The following is a 16,005-nucleotide window of genomic DNA, read 5'->3' as shown; positions in this document are numbered from 1 at the left end:
GTGGATTGTGACAAAGAAAGGATTCATTAATTCAAGGTTTCAAAGTAAAACCTGTTTTTTATCATCTATCTTTTGCCTTGAGCTTAAGGGAAAAGAATGTGGTCCCATAAAGTCATGGTACGGCAGGCTGAAACAATGTAGCACCAAGGTCAGTTCTTTCACAAAAATCACCAGCTAGATTAACAACTGTCTTACTATTTTTATATTAAGGCTAAACCTTTACTTTTATAAGTCTCTAACTACTATACCTTTATTATATAGGCTAAGCACGTTAAGAGCAAAAACATAGCAAGTAAATATAGACTGAATAACAGTTTCATAAAGTAATATTTCTTATGTTTTCCAGTAGGCTTTCTCCCCCTCAAAGGGCTCTGTGCCCATTGGGGCCTTTTATGAGTTCAGGCTCTCAATGCTGTTTATTGTTGAGGAGCAGTCATGTATACTAGTTCTAAAGGTACAGGCACATTTGTCAAGCAAACTAAGATGCTAGCAAAAGGAGCTTAGATTAAAATACTCTTTTTTATGAATAATCTTATAGAGTGCCACCGTTTGGGGCGCATGTTGATTACAGTTTTAAATTGACCTGGTTAGGAAAGGATCAGGGAAGGCCTTCTGCCTAAGTCACAGAAATTAGGGAGCAGTCTATTAGAGCAAGCATCAGAAAGATATCATCTTTAAGGTGAGCTCCAAGGAAGCTTATCGAAATCCCTGAGGCCTGAGTTGCCTTGCTTGTCAGGTCTTCTCCTCAGGACCTTGTCATGGGTGGGATCTCGTGTGCTGGCTCCCAGCACTGAATGCCCAGGTACTTACCCTCATTCCTGCCACATATCCTCTCTTTCTTGCACATACCCAAATTCTACCTCCTGCTAGAAACTAAAGCCAATCATCTTTGGACATTAACTAAACAGCAGTGAAGGACTTGTCACTTTTAAAGTAAAGGTTTAGTAAAAACAGGGCTCCCCAAGTGTCTCAGTAGTTAAAGAAGCTGCCTGCAATGCAGGATATGCAGGAGATTCAAATTCAGTCCCTGAGTCAGGAAGATCCCCTGGAGGAGGGCATAGCAACCCACTCCAGTATTTTTGCCTGACGAATCACATGAACAGATGAGCCTGGTGGGCTACAGTCCATAGGGTCGCAAAGAGTCAGACATGACAGTAGCGACTGAGCACACACAAGCCAAGTAAAATTTGGCACTTAAATTTTACTGCCCTATATCCAAGTATATGACTAATTTCTCCAATAAGATTATGGCCAACACCAGACAACATCAAGGAGAGAGACCCTGCCTTTTCAAATGTCCAACACAGTATCACTGGCACATAACACAGCATCTGACACACAGTGGGTGACTGGGGAAGCCATTTTGCACCCCTATGAATTCATACCGTGGCCAGTGATGTTAACTTTCAGGGACTTTGGAAAGATCATTTAACCCCAGGTCCACAAGAGAGAGTGACAGGTGTGACTGGTGACTTTGGAAAATGGAACTGAGCAAGATTGGTTCAACTCTTCTCAATAATTTTTTCAAAGAAACCTATTTACAGTTGCACATCAATATGGGAAATTTGCAACTGTGAGCAAATACATTTGTTCCAGGGAATGAGGGCTCTAAGAAGTCCATTTGGTTACAGATCTACGCCCTGTTTTCCAAATAGCTTTAACAGTAATCAAGCTGATATTCAGATCTCTATGTCTTTGGACACTCTGTTTTGTTTCTCAATTGCTCCTAAATTTAGAGTTTGAGAAGGAGGTGTGATTAATTATCACTGCTAGAATCCTGTTTGTTGTAAATATCTAGCAAATACTAACTGGTTGAATGAATGTATGAATGAATGAATGGCTATCAGGTGGCAAAGATGCTGCATAATTCTACTTCTGTTTCTCTGAGATGTAACTGGCTTGCAAATTGCACTTTTGCTATGCTCCAGTTGTATTTTAAATATTCCTCTTAGGCTTTACTCACAAATGTGAGAAGCAATGGACAATTTTTAGCTGTATTTAATTCTTTGTGATTTATTTCCTGGGAAACTAGTTAAGGGAATACAGACTACCTGCTTGAACAGTATTTTTTCCTCCATAGTCTACCAATAAAGATGTAAGTGGGTACAGCAATCTTTTTTGATAAAACCATTACATCATAATTAAATTTTATTCACACTAAAATTACTTCAGTCAGAAAATCTACTGATTATTTAGCAGACTACAGCTAAATTATTAAATAGCTAACTCAGTGAAAGAGGAAAGGTTACAACATGAAATAATAAAAGTAGACATTCTCTTAACTTACATGTATCTCCCCTATTATTTCTTTTCACACTTAAAATATTAAACATTCATTTTTTTCATTTTATATTTGATATAATATTTGCTAGTAATCACATTTTAAAATTAAATTTAGTTGTTTTGTTTTTGGTTGAATTCATTTTTAAAACACAGTTTTCTAATTCAATATTTTTCTAGTAGTGGTTAGTCTTTCCCCCTTTGGCATCTTTTTCCTAATTTTCTTGGGAATAAAACTCAAATCACATCTAGAATATAAAGTTACTTAAGTAATCTTTGTTCTAATTAAAAATAATTCCACTAGTGATGAAAATTCAAAATAGTACAGCCACTATGGAAAACAGTACATAGTTTTCTCAAAAAAGTTAAACTGGAAATATTTGATCCAGTGATCCTACTTCTGGATATTTATCCAAAGAATTGAAATAAGGACTTCAAAAAGATATCAGCACTCCAATGTTCATCACAATAGCCAAGATATAGAAACAACCTAAATGTCTATCTAGGATGAATGGGTAAAGAAAATGTCACATACATGAACTATGATATATTACTCAGCCTTTAAAAAGGAAGGGAATTCTGCCATATATGATGATACAAATGACCCTTGAGGATATTATGTTAAGTGAAATAAGCCAGCCACTGAAGGACAAATACTGCATGGTTTCATTTATCTGATAAAATGAGAATAAAAGAGCAATTCAATCATAAGCTGTAGTTAAATTTATTTATAAGAATTTTAATTCAAACCTGCTATGGATAAGCCACAACATAACCAGATCAACCCAACGTTACCTATCTGTAAGTCTGTAAGTCATTAGAGTGAAATGTCAAGTCATTAATTACATCCTATAATCTGAAGAGAATAAGCAGATTTTGAGAACTCTTCACACTGATTCCAGGCCCTTGAATTCTCAAGCTCTCAAGACTGTTAGGACCACAGGTACTATAAACGTGGAGATGCTCCTCTCAGTCCTCCTCCAGGAAGGACCTGCTACCCTGCTGCAAGGAGTGAGGTCAATGGATGGTCACCAGGGTTTACCTTCTTGCAGGATCTACTTCAGTTGCAGAGGGCTGCCTTGACCTTCCTGAAGTGAAAGTTACTCAGTCGTGTCCAATTCTTTGCAACTCCATGAGATCCTCTTGGCCAGAATACTGCAGTGGGTAGCCTTTCCCTTCTCCATGGGATCTTCCCAACCCAAGGATCAAAACCAGGTCCCCCCAAATGACCTTCCTGGAGCAGCCCATATCCACAGCAGGCAGAGTTATAAAGGCTAGAGCCCAACATAAGAAACATCGAAGGACAAGACTTCCCATCAGGCTTTGTCAAACCAGATTCATAATTTATCTTTACCAAATCATACTTTTTGAAGTGTCCTTCCACTAATATTAATCTCTAGTAAATATCTGACTCCCCAAACAGCATCTCTGTGTCTACTTTCAGAGAACCTAACTCATGACAGACAGCTAAACCAAATGAATCTGGATAAGAATCCAAAGGCTTTGGAGAGCCTCAAGAAAGAAAGTTCTGCTATTTATACTGTTCTAACTCAGAAGCTACCAGAGACATGTAGAACAGTGCAGGACATGTGAATGTTCTCCTTTCTTCAAATATCTCTATAACATAAGAACTAGCGCAAAGTTTAAATGAATTTGACACATAGGTCAGTCAAGGTCCTTAGCCAAAACTAATGGTACCCTCAAGTTGCTTAATGTTCAAGAGTAGACATTTAGTTTAGTGGGGGCTCTAAGCACAACTTCAGCTTGCAATTATGTTAATAAAACCCACAGACAAAATAATACACACAGAGAAAAACATTTCTTTATATCTTCTAAAAAGTTGTTTATTGACCTTGAGTCAATGTTTAAATTGTATCTGCAATTAATAAAATTAACTCTACTTCTTCAGAATTATATTTTCCCCTCTCCATGTAGTTATGTGTGGAAAACATAATTCATCCCCCACTTTGCCTAGGGTTTATAAACAATATAAATAGTGAGAAAAATACATTAAAACTAGTTTGTACTCATGGTTTGATTTCTTTAATTTAAAACATACCTATATTGTAAATTTAGGAGTCAGATTATAAAATAAGTAGGCAAAATTATGTTTCCTAATGACTTCATTTGGTTTTGAAGATTAAAGTGTGAAATTAGTACTCTCTATATCTTAATACTGAATGTTACTTTTATCTGCAGATTTATTGGAGGAACACTGGTAAGACTGAATATTTCCATGCAAAATATTTAAATTTAAAGCTGAATTCTCTGTATATATGCAATTACTCTAGTCCTGTGGACACTGATGAGTTTTCCATATTTCAATCCCAAAGAAGGGCAATGCCAAAGAGTGTTCAAACTACCACACAATTGCACTCATTTCACATGCTAGCAAAGTAACGCTGAAAACCCTTCAAGGTAGGCTTCAACAGTATGTGAAGCAAGAAATGTCAGATGTATAAGCTGGATTTAGAAAAGGCAGAGGAACCAGAGATCAAATTGTCAAAATCCGCTGGATTATTGAAAAAGCAAGGGGATTCAGGAAAAACATCCACTTCTGCTTCATTGACTACACTAAAGCCTTTGACTGTGTGGATCACAGCAAACTGTGGAAAATTCTTAAAGAGATGGGGATACCAGACCACCTGATCTGCCTCCTGAGAAATTTGTATGCAGGTCAAGAAGCAACAGTTAGAACTGGACATGGAACGACAAACTGGTTCAAAATTGGAAAAGGAATACGTCAAGGCAGTTTATTGTCACCCTGCTTATTTAACTTCTATGCAAAGTACATCATGACAAAAGCTGGGCTGGAAGAAGCACAAACTGGAATCAAGATTGTCAGGAGAAATATCAATAACCTCAGATATGCAGATGACACCACCCTAATGGCAGAAATCGAAGAGGAACTAAAGAACTTCTTGATGAAGGTGAAAGAGGAGAGTGAAAAAGTTGGCTTAAAACTCAACATTCAGAAAACTAAGATTATGGCATCTGGTCCCATCACTTCATGGCAAATAGATGGGGAAACAATGGAAACAATGACAGACTTTTTATTCTTGGGCTCCAAAATCAATGCAGATGGTGACTGCAGCCATGAAATTAAAGATCCTTGCTCCTTGGAAGAAAAGCTGTGACAAACCTAGACAGCTTATTAAAAAGCAGTGACATCACTTTGTTGAAAAAGTTCTGTATAGTCAAAGGTATGGTTTTTCCATTAGTCATGTGTGGATGTAAGAGTTGGACCATTAAAAAAGGCTGAGCACTGAAGAACAGATGCTTTTAAACTGTGGTGCTGGAGAAGACTCTTGAGAGTCCCTTGGATAGCAAGGAGATCAAACCAGTCAGTCCTAAAGGAAATCAACCCTGAATATTCATTGGAAGGACTGATGTTGAAGTTGAAGCTCCAATACTTTGGCCACCTGATGTGAAGACCCAACTCTGGAAAAGACCCTGACACTGGGAAAGATTGAAGGCAGGAAGAGAAGGGGATGACAGAGGATGAGATGGTTGGATGGCATCTCCAACTCAGTGGACATGAGTTTGAGCAAACTCCAGGAGAAGGTGAAGGACAGGACTGTGTGCTGCAGTCCATGGGATTGCAAAGAGTTGGACACGATTGAGAGACTGAACAACAACATGATGTACTTGCTCCATTTTTAATCTTTTATTTCATAATTTTATCTTTCTCTATACTAAACTGGATTACATAACTATATGAGCCCTATTCTTATATTATTTTAAAAACAGGCAATTTTAACAAACTGAGCAATCTTTGTATATTGTGCTTTCTAGTACTTGTAAAATCTGAGGATTCTAAATTCTAATTGATTTTTTCTTAAAATGCATTTTTGTAAGGAAAATTGCATGTAAATAAAAATTACAGTAAATTCTCTACTGGTTGGCTTATCTGCCATGGATGTTGCTATTATGTGGCATTTCAAGAATGTGATACTGGAACCTCCCTAAGTGGTTAAGACTCTGCACTCCCACTGCAGGGGAAGCAGTTTCAATCTTGGTCTTGGGTGAGATCCTGCATGATGCATGGTGTGCCCCCAGATTTTTTTCTAAAGAATGTAACACTTTAGGTAGACTTGAAATTTTCCCTAAATATCCCATCTCTTTAGGACTTTTCATTTTTCCTTAAAATTAAGATTTATTACAAACCAATATTTAAGGGCCTATTTTCATTTCCTGATGACTGAACAGCTTTAGTATCAGCATTAGTTGTTCAGTTGTGTCTGACTCGATGGGACCCCATGGACTATAGTCCACCAGGCTCCTCTGTCCATGGAATTCTCCAGGCAAGAATATTGGAATAGGTAGCCATTCCCTTCTCCAGGGGATCTTCACAACTCAGGGGTTGAACCCAGGTCTCCTGCATTGCAGGCAGATTCTTTACCATCTGAGCCACCAGGGAAGCCCTGATTAGCTTTATGGGACCACAAATAAATGACCAGAATTTTACACTCTAATACTATCAGTCTGAGATCAAGTTTAAAAAGTTAAATGTTCCAAAGCAATTTCCAGGGCAAGAACAATGCAAAAATAATTAATGGGAGACACACAGCTAAATTTTCCTTCAAAAAGCTTTGAAAAGACATCCCTAGTACCTATGCTCAACTGACTTAAGAGTTTTGTCTTAAGAAGGAACAGTAAAATTCATACAGAATTTAAAATATGGCCTGTAAAAGTCTGTAAAAATTTTGAAACGGCCAAGCATGCATTACTGTTGTTAGGTTTTCCTTTGCCTAATAGCAGGGTGTTATGTTTTTAAAAATTATCCACTTGCTCATTTATCATTTCATATCCCAGCATCATGCAGGACTAACTTTGAGAATATCAATTATTTACTGTGAGCCAGCTTTCTTTGAATCCTTTCATTGACATAAGTCAAAATAGGACTTATTTTGGCTCCAAGAAGGAGCCAAAAATTGCTTATATGAACATGTACCACATTAGACTTTTGTGCATGTGGAGTTTACAGGACTACAAGAGAAAGAAATAAATTAAAATTGAAAAGCAGCATGTTTCACTACAAACATATGACAATATTTAGGTTGAAATGAAAGAAATATGTCAACAAAGTAGCACTGCCCTAAAATTCCGTATTTATAGAATTACTAACAGCCATGTAAAGCAGGAATCCTCACTGATATTTTGACTTAAACAACCTGTTCTTGAAATGGAACCAAAAAAGGGGAAAAAGGGTAGGAAAGGAAAAGAAAAACCTGATTTATTTTGTACTGAAATATAGTATTGAATACATAAATGGACTAAAGTAAGAAATGAAATTTAACAGGGGAAGCTAGATCATTCTGAAGCCACGTTAAACAACAAATATGGTTTCAGATATTCATAGAAGCACACTAACAAAATGCCAAATTCAAAAGATCCATATAATGTTTGAGGCCCAGTGAAAATTCTAGCCAGATTTTCTACATATATATTCACTTTGTGTGCAGAAACAGACATCCACATATCCTTATATTAACTACAGAACTTACACATCTATGAAATGGGAAACAGCACTGTTTCTTCCCCGGGGAGTGAGAATTCACCAACAAGATGTTCTGGATGTAAAGTCTCAAGCCAATTTAGCAATAAGTTCCATAAAAGATTTGATTATAAAACATTATAGCTATTCAATACAATAATCCCCTTAAGCTAGTAGTAGTAATGAAAATTATTTACTCTGGGAATTTATTTGTATTGCCATTAAAAGATTCGTCTATGTAAATTATTTGCATATCAAAAAAGATAGAAGCCTCATTTGTTTATTTCTATTTTCACCAAAGCCTAAAGCTATATAAAACATTTTATTTCTGTCTCACCTGAGGTTTCTTAGATATTAGTTACCATTAGTGCTCATCCTCTTAAGAAATAAAATAGATCTGAACCAAGCTTTGGAAGGTAGGAAGCATAAGCCAGAATGTATTTTAGTTTACTATAGCATAGATAATAAAGTAAAAAATTAAAATCTTCAAGTGTCCTTTATTAGTAAATGAAATCTTATTTTTCTGTTTTGTAGTTAATACTTTCAAAATACAGATACTTAAAATTCAGATTTAAAGCAAAATTTGCTATATCTAGAATATTTAATGAGATTTCTCTGCAGTTACAATGCCTAATACTTCAGGATTTCAAAGTACTGTAACAGCAGTAATCAATTAAGCCTTACAACATCTAGGTTAATAACCTTACAACATTCTAAGTTAATATTAAGTCATCTTCTTTTGGTTAAACATAAGCCAATGTTGGCAGGCGGGGGGAAATTGCAAGGTTAATTTACTTGAAAATTTCTATGTTCTGGACATTTATAAACAAATGAGTCAGATTCATAAGTAATTTTTATTCTAGCTATGTTTCTTATTATAAATAAAATATAGCATTCAGAAAAATTCTACCACAAAAACATGTAAAGTGTAGGTTTACTAACAAGTACTTAATGGGCATTTTCTATGTGGTAAATCATTCTGAATCTGGGAGGGATCTGTCGTATTGTAAGCTGCTTATTTTATGATTATAAATTATTATGGGTCTTATATTTAGTTCTACATCATACAAGAAATATATTTAGTAAAATTCTTAGTAATATAGCTACTTTATTAATTCATTTGTAAGAGCCTCATATTAGCCAACAACCTCCCTATGATATTTAGATCAATATATGGCATTTATTGGGGCTTCCCTGGTGGCTCAGCAGCAAAGAATCCGACTGCAATGCAGGAGCTGCAGGAGGTGGGAGTTCAATCCTTGGGTCAGGGAAATCCCCTAGAGGAGGGCATGCTAACCCACTCCAGTATTCTTGCCTGGAGAATCCCATGGACAGAGGAGCCTGGTGGGATACAGTCCCTGGGGTCACAAGGAGTTGGACACAACTGAAGTGACTTAGCATGCATGCATGGCATTTATTAAGGTGAAAAAAAAAGAAAAATAATCAAAGAGCCTTGAAAATGTTTTCATGAGTTGAACTCATTTAGACCAGATGAAAGAAATCAAGAGTAAGTTAGGGATTGTAGGGATGAGCAGTCCAACACTAGGCCTGACCTTGGCCCATGTAGATTTCCTGAACTCTCGGTCAGTGTAAAGACCCTTGGAAATATTGGTCACATCAAAGACATTCAGTCTTGCATAGCAAATTCCAAAAGCCTTGAAGTGAGTTCTGGTATGACCATTGCCCAAGAGATACTGGAAACTCTCTACTACACCCTCCAACCTTTGGTACTACTTGGAAACATGAAGAAAGTCTAATGAAGATGTGAGAGCAGAGTAATGTTCTCTATTTCCACAGCAGTAAGATCTATATTTTTCAAACTATCAGTAAATCTGGTAAGCATGGTCAGATAGAAACTCAAGGCACCATCAGCAGGAGAGGGCTGCATCAGACCAAGACTAGCACCAGTTCTTTTGGCATTTCCTCACCCAGTATTCTTAGCTTCTGACCCAGGGCTGGGACCAGGGGAGGCGAGTGAGATGCCAAGGGCACAACATCAAAGGGGCCACACTGTCAGCCTGGTAGTGAGAACTTCCTTCAGTGTTGGACATTAGATGTCGCACTCATCTACCTTAGTCTGAGCCCTGTCCAAATATAGCTTTTTCAAGGGCTTCATGGCAAGAAGTTTGGGCTTCCCTGGTAGCTCAGTGGTGAAGAGTTTGCCTGCAATGCACAAGACCTAGGTTCAATCGCTGGGTTGGGAAGATGCCCTGGAGGAGGGCATGGCAACCCACTCCAGTTCTTGCCTGGAGAATTCCATGGATAGAGGAGCCTGGCAGGCTATAGTCCATAGAGTCACACAGAGTCAGACACAACTGAAGTGATTAAACAGTAGCATAGTAAGAAGCTCATAATATGAAGAAACTGTTGATGACAAACAGATGAGTCTGTTAGAAAGGGAGGTTAAAATGTAGAGTAAATAAACAGAAATGTTCAAAAGAGAGGCTCCCTCTCAACTAATAAAATATTATCCACCAAAAATATGCAAAGTTGCTCAATCATCTGAACTAATTCTGCAACATCTCATTTGGGGTTGGAACACAATTTATTATTTTAAAAAGGGAATTATCATGTAAGAAATTCAGCCCTAAAATGTATTTATATGTAGTAAAAGTCTAATACAATCATTACTTTTAAATGTGTGTAATAAATTTATTCCCACCACCACATTTAATATGTACAAAGAGGACTCCTATATAATAATGAATTCTATTTCCTAAGAATGTCTTTAAAACTACTGCAAGATAACTAAATGATTCTAATTGTAGGAGTTTTTGCAGTTGCCAATTTCTAAGCAAATAACAATAGCTCCTCGAGGTTGAACTAAATAGTTACTTCTATGTTAGAATCAGAATGCAATATCTTAGAAAATGAAAACCTTTCAAAAGGAATGGTGATTCCAAGGGCTCATTTGTATCTGAAGTACCAGAGAGAAGGACATTTAGATTGTTAGATTCTTGGCTTAATTATAACACAGGTCACCATTTTTTTAAAATGAGTAGGTTAATGTTAGAAGCAGTACTTATTGAATCATTTTCTACTCATAAGGAACTTAAACTTTTCAATTTAATACCTGTGATTTCCAAATTCATTTGCAAGTAAAAATAAAACCATTTAGTCTTAGTGACTTTCTAAGACTTGCGAACTCAGAATTTTTTAATTTGTATGTTTCCTGCAGTCAGAGACTATCCACTTATTATTCTCCGTGTATACTCCCAGGATACAAGTTTCATATTTATTTGCTAAGTAAATAAATACATAGGATATTAAGATGTACATCCTGACTTTTGGAATTGAATTTACGATAGTGAAAAAAATTATTTGCTTCATAGTCCTTGAGTCTAATTCCTTATAAGCAATATCTTCCTAGTGATAGGTTTACTATTAAGGCACAGGTGAAAAAAGTCATCATAAGTAGTTGAAATATTATGTCATTGTAATAATTTATAGTCCACAAAAACATGAAGAAACTCTGATCTAAGTCTCTATGAAGTCCTTCTACTAAAATGTATAGAATAGAATGTTGTCTAAGTAACCAATTTTTACTTTTTGAAAATCAAGCTCTTGTTGGTTTCATCATTTGCATATATTTTCTCCCAGTACATAGGTTGTCTTTGCATTTTATTTATGATTTATTTTGCTGTGAAAAAGCTTATAAAATTAATTAGGTCCCATTTGTTTATTTTTGCTTTTATTTCTATTGCCTTGGGAGACTGACCTAAGAAAACATTGATTGGTACGATACATATATTGTACGATTGATACAATTATGTCAAAGAATGTTTCGCCTGTGTTCTCTTCTAGAATTGTTATGCTGCCTTGTCTTATATTTAAGTCTTTAAGCCATTTTGAGCTTATATTGGTGTGAGGATGTGTTCTAAGCTTAAATGATTTACATACAGCTGTCTAACTTTTCAAACACCACTTGCTGAACAGACTGTATTTTCCCACTGTATATTCTTGCCTACTTGGTTGAATATTAATTGTCCATAAGTGTGTGGGTTTATTTCTGGGCTCTCTGTTCTGTTCCATTGATCCACATATCTATTTTGTGCCAATACCACACTGTTTTGATTACTGTAGCTTTGCAGGATTGCCTGAAATCTGAAAGGGTGGTGTTTCCTATTTCATTCTTTTTTCCAAGGACTGCTTTGGAAATTCTGAGTCTTTTATGGTTCCACATAGATCTTGACTTTATCTATTCTAGTTCTGTGAAAAATCTCATGGATATTTTGATACATATTGCATTAAATCTGCAAATTGCTTTGGGAAGTATGGCCATTTTAACAATATTAATACTTCCATTTCAAGAGCATGGGGGTTATCTTTCCATTTCTTTGAGTGATGACTCAATTTGCATTATTTATGTTTTGTAGTTCTCAACATATGCCTTTCACTTCCTTGGTGTGATTTATTCCTATGTTGTTGTTGTTGTTGTTTTGATGTGATTTTAAAAGAGATTGTTTACATTTCCTTTCTGATATGTCATTGTTAGTGTAAAGAAATGCAACCTATTTCTGTATATCAATCTTGTACCCTGCTACCTTGCTGAACAGTTTTTACTAAAATATTTTATAGATTTTTAGCACTGATCATGTCTGGTGGTCACACAATTCTTGGAGTAAATCGAGAATTGCTTCCATGCTAAAGATGACAAAATTTACATTCAGAGACAATATGTAGCCTAAGTTTAGAGCATTGATAAATGCATGGGAAAGGTTAGAATCCAGGTCTTTTGTTCCTATTCAATGTGTTTACCACTGCACAGGTACAAATGACTGAACATAATAATGAGCATTAAGATTATTATCTCTAGAGATTTATGCATTATGGTAGTTGATCATTTATACTCCTGATATCAAATGCCTTTAAAAAAAAGAGCACCCTGAAATTATTTCTTCTTCCTTATAAATGAAATACAACTGTGTCTGTTAACAAAGAAAGTGAAAGTGAAGTCACTCAGTCATGTCCGACTCTTTGCAGCCCCACGGACTGTAGCCCGCCAGGCTCTTCTGTCCTTGGGATTCTCCAGGGGATCTTCCCAACCCAGGGATCGAGCCCAGGTCTCCTGCATTGCAGACAAATGCTTTACCATCTGAGTCACCAGGGAAGCCTGTGTCTATTAACAAGGTACACTCTATAAATATTAGCTACAAATACATGAGGAAGGTCCACACAAAAGTACCAGTACATCACTGCTGCCATCTAATTCACTCTCCTTGTCAATTGCCAAGGGGACAGTGACCTCCAAAGACATTGAAAAGGCATCAATTTACACTGCAGTGCTTATACATCTGATCCAAGAGTATCTTCCACAATCCATTTAACTGTTTATAACTGGCTATAATGCTATTAACCTTTAGTGACTGTTCTCATTGCCCTTCACTAACCATATGTAACTATATCCTAATGATTTTAACTGTCTTTAAAATAGGATGCTCATATAAAAAGAGTTTAAGCTTAAATATATATTTCCAAGAGAGTTGAGTTTTAAAAGTGAAGGCATGAAGAAGAGTAGGTAGAGGACTGTTTCAAAATAAGTGAATAATAGCACAAGTTCCCTTGGACTGCTGTATAGAATTTTAATTCACTATTGTGAAGTTTAAGAACTTCTATTTTTCATGCCTGGCATTCCTCCAAAACTTTGGCCAGAAATGATTGAGTGTGAGTAATGGCTTTTACACTATGAAATGATGGCTTATTCCTCCTACAAATTTGTCATTCTTAGCTGTGAACTTTGGCAGACCCTTAAAACAGATCCTTAAAACCACCTTCACAGTGGACCATCCACATAATTAAACCATTTTATTGTAGTTGTGGTTATATGGAGCACTTATTATGACAGTGGAGAATTGGTTTCTCATGTCAGTCACATCTATGCCATTTTATGTGGTCACTGAATTTCTCTGTTTCATATGATGGAGATACACCTAACTCTATCTACCTGTTTTCGTGAAAAGGAAAAGCTATTCCAAGGAACACAATTTTGAAGTCTTAAAAGGCACATCTAACTTCAGGTAATTCTATTCATCACTATTTATTCTCTCTGAAGTGATATATGAGTGCCCTTGAGATATTACTAACACAAATATTCACTCTCATAGCTTATATGTTGTCACTCTATCATTGATAATGGTTTAGAACACATCTCCTTCTGGCTCTCTAGTTACAAATAAACCAAATCCCAGAAAATAGCTGTTCCTGAGTTTCTTAATTTAAAATGGTAGTTCCTTTTTTAAATTTTTACTTTATCTTTTTAGCCATGCTACATGGCATGTGGGATCTTAGTTCCCTAGTCAGGGATCAAACCCATGCCCCTTGCAGTGAAAACATGGAGTCTTAACCACTGGACCAGCAGGGAAGTCCCTAAAATGATAGTTTTTTATATTTCTCCTGAGATCTTGAGCTTTCTCATTCTCTTTTTTCTTTCTCTCTCTCCCACGACCATAACTCTTCCTTCACACCTCCTTTCTCTTTCTGTCTCCCTCTTTCTTCATTTATTTCACTCCTCTTTCTCTCCCACTCCTGTCAGTGGAGGTCACAAAAATCTGTGGGCATTGCTTAGCCCTGAAGATATCATTCAGGGCTAAGGTCATGCTGAACTCTTACCTCAGCAACGTAAGCACTTGAAGCTGGGAAAGTATTTGGAGGATTTTTAGTCAACCCACTGGGCACACAAATTAGAAACAGAACACTCAAAATATTACAATCTATTTTTACATCAACAGGTAGAGGTTGTTTGGAATTTTCTTCCAACTTCACTTTTACAACTCTTACTACTAAGAAGCAATATATTTAAAGCTTCTTTGATTACTTAAATTTTATATTCTCTAAAGATGATTTTTATCGGCAAAGTTTCTGGGTAGTAATTTCAGACTTCTCTGGTAATAAATGTCTTCATAAAGGTATAGGAAGGAACAGAAGTTCCTACTGGAATTTCATAACTCAATGGTGGGGTGGGGGAAGAACATCTAATGTCCTCTTCCTGGACCTGATTTTCAGTTATGTACACTCAGAGAGACAGACTCGTCAGCTGTTAATTGCCTTAATGTCTTAATCTTCAAAATAAAAGTAATAAATTTGTCCTTCTAAAAAAAGGGTTGAGGAAAAAGCAAAAAGCAAAGGCAGTCTCTACATGATGATCCGTACATATCAAAGTTATCTAAGTTATGTAGATATTTTCCTTCCAAAATCTTTTCCCAGAATACTTTACCAGTGAGCCAACAGAGAATAAAGGCTGAACACACTTCCTACTACCATCTGGCTCATGCACATATATGCACCTCAGTGTTTGAACCCAAACCATGAGCAAGGTGTCTGGGCACAGAGCCCCAATAGACTTTTTAGAAAATTGTTTTCTAAACAGAACATTTATATTTTATATATTCACAGGACATGTGATTCTTCCTTACATTGAGTGAAAACTCTTAATTTTCAGAGCATAATTATCAGAGCAGATAATGATTATTTGCGAAATCTGTAGGTCCTCTAGCAAAGCAAATATTAATAAGTAGGCAGTTCAGAACTATGGTTTTCTTTTGTTAGTGACACCTTTGCTTCACACTAAACTACACCCCATACAATTTTTTTTGGAAACAATGAATATAGGAACATTACCTTGACAGAAAGGAGTCTGATGCCAGGTCTTGCAAATTTCCATTGATGGTGTGCCGTCACATTGGTTAAGCCAAAGCTTGTCTTCAGGGTCTTCACCACTTTGCAAGCTGTCAAAATCCTTGTCATTTTGAAGCTGATTTGTGACTAAAATAAAATAAAATTACATATATTTTATGAGAATTTTGTTATAAGGTTTTTTAATTAATGTGAAGAAAGCTGGGGATGTGCAGTCTTGTTAAGGCTGACTGCACAGCGATCTTTGGATTTCCATTCATTCTGTCATTAAATGTCTTCAGCCACAGCTCCTCCTTCTCTTAAGCCCTCCTCCCAAGGTAATGTCCAGAGATGTTCTGTGGACATGTAATACAAATTGCAACACATCAAACACTACCTTCTCCTGCTGAAATAATGCTAGTGCTGTGGAAAATCAGTCATCTGTCAAAGAAATTGCTTATGCAGCTGAATAAAATGACCTAGACACAGTGGACAACCTTAGGAGTATCACTTACCCTAAAGAGTAGCAAATCCCTAATAATGCTAAGGGTCAAAGATTTTTGCTTGTGTTAGATGTGATGTCTAATTTGCCTTAAAAGACATTTTGAATTTCCAAA

General features: G+C 36.3%; 1 protein-coding gene across 1 annotated transcript in view; it reads right to left on the bottom strand.

Moving 5' to 3' along the window:
• CPS1 (carbamoyl-phosphate synthase 1) overlaps positions 1-15,652 on the bottom strand; it is a 144,072-nt gene extending 128,420 nt beyond the window's left edge. The window contains exon 1 of the mRNA XM_081582737.1: positions 15,395-15,652. Within this exon, the coding sequence (XP_081438863.1) occupies positions 15,395-15,520 (126 nt within the window). The 5' untranslated portion in view covers positions 15,521-15,652. The remainder of the gene's footprint in view (positions 1-15,394) is intronic.
• Between the last annotated feature and the right edge of the window lie 353 nt (positions 15,653-16,005).

The sequence above is a fragment of the Giraffa tippelskirchi genome, chromosome 3, assembly GCF_054371585.1.
Source record: "Giraffa tippelskirchi isolate mGirTip1 chromosome 3, T2T-mGirTip1v1.2.pri, whole genome shotgun sequence".
NCBI classification, from domain to species: Eukaryota; Metazoa; Chordata; class Mammalia; order Artiodactyla; family Giraffidae; genus Giraffa; species Giraffa tippelskirchi.
The sequence above is the reverse complement of the archived record's forward strand: the minus strand, read 5'-3'. Positions and strand labels throughout refer to the sequence as shown.